The 1122-nt window shown below is 32.2% G+C and overlaps 1 protein-coding gene across 1 annotated transcript in view; it reads right to left on the minus strand.

The window, feature by feature from the left end:
- Window positions 1-175: 175 nt before the first annotated feature.
- LOC110037495 (putative transporter arsB) overlaps window positions 176-1122 on the minus strand; it is a 3334-nt gene continuing 2387 nt past the window's right edge. The window contains exons 3-4 of the mRNA XM_020742151.1: window positions 738-927; window positions 176-249 (exon numbers count right to left, since the gene is read on the minus strand). Of these exons, the coding sequence (XP_020597810.1) occupies window positions 176-249; window positions 738-927 (264 nt within the window). The remainder of the gene's footprint in view (window positions 250-737; window positions 928-1122) is intronic.

A 1122-nucleotide genomic window follows, 5' to 3' on the forward strand; every position in this document is an offset into this window, starting at 1 on the left:
ATATGTGATTGTATTAAATCTCAAATCATATTAACACATCACAATCAAGATCAATTATGAAGACCTATTTACCAAACTCCTCTCTTCAACATAGCTCATCCATCTCCGTTCTAAGCACACAATTAATCCAAGACAGAAAATTATCTTGCATGGCAATGATATAAAACAGAATAAATCATTCACCAAACTCTTCAGCATATACAATAACAGTAGGTCCTTGTCTCCACATCTGCTCATCCCAACCGAATACTGATAATCATCTAAAACATTTCGTAACAGAAAGATACTATAGCTTCCCTATAAATACCATTTACTATGTCACCTTCAGTTAGTAGAATACATAATACCTAATACTTAAATGTTCTTACAGAATCCTCTCTATTCTTCTATTTAGTTTTTGCTATAACTTAATCATGTTAACTCAATATGGCGCACCTGCTCTTGCCTATCACACAAGTTCCAAGGTCTGCTTGCTTGTTGTCAGGTGAGAGTTCTCTAAAGTTTATATTAAGAACGCAGTATCCACAGTCAAGGCCACTTTTTTAGTGGCATGTTACTTCAATTATTTATCCGGTGAGTTTTTATATATGTAATTTTATACTCAACTAAAAGCACATTAATACTAATTTGATGAATACTAATGTTCAAGTGTTGTGTATGAAATAATCCCTGCAAATGGAACATTACTACTAATAATTGTGCAATAGAAAAATAAAAATATAAGTGAGTCAAATTACCAGTAGGAACATTGGAAGCAACATTTGATAGGAGAAGCACAACAAGAGCGAGCACAGCCATTCCAGTTGCATGGTTAATCCTTGCATGAGGTTCCATGAAGTTCCAAAAAACACTTGGTATTCCTGTTCTGTTGAATCCTTCTACAGTGATGAACATGCCGCAGAAGAATATTAATAAAGAATATGAAACCTGAACATAGTTTGGGAACAAGAGTGTCAGGATGCAAAAAATAATTAAATGCGTAAGAATTGCCTCACATACCAACCAATTCTTATGTATCTGTATGTCTAACATCTAAATTTTATTTTCTATGTTTTTACCACCCAAATTTTTCATCTCATAATAAAAATATCATTATTTTAACTTTTAATATATATATATATA

This window comes from Phalaenopsis equestris, unplaced genomic scaffold (assembly GCF_001263595.1).
Source record: "Phalaenopsis equestris unplaced genomic scaffold, ASM126359v1 Scaffold220336, whole genome shotgun sequence".
NCBI classification, from domain to species: Eukaryota; Viridiplantae; Streptophyta; class Magnoliopsida; order Asparagales; family Orchidaceae; genus Phalaenopsis; species Phalaenopsis equestris.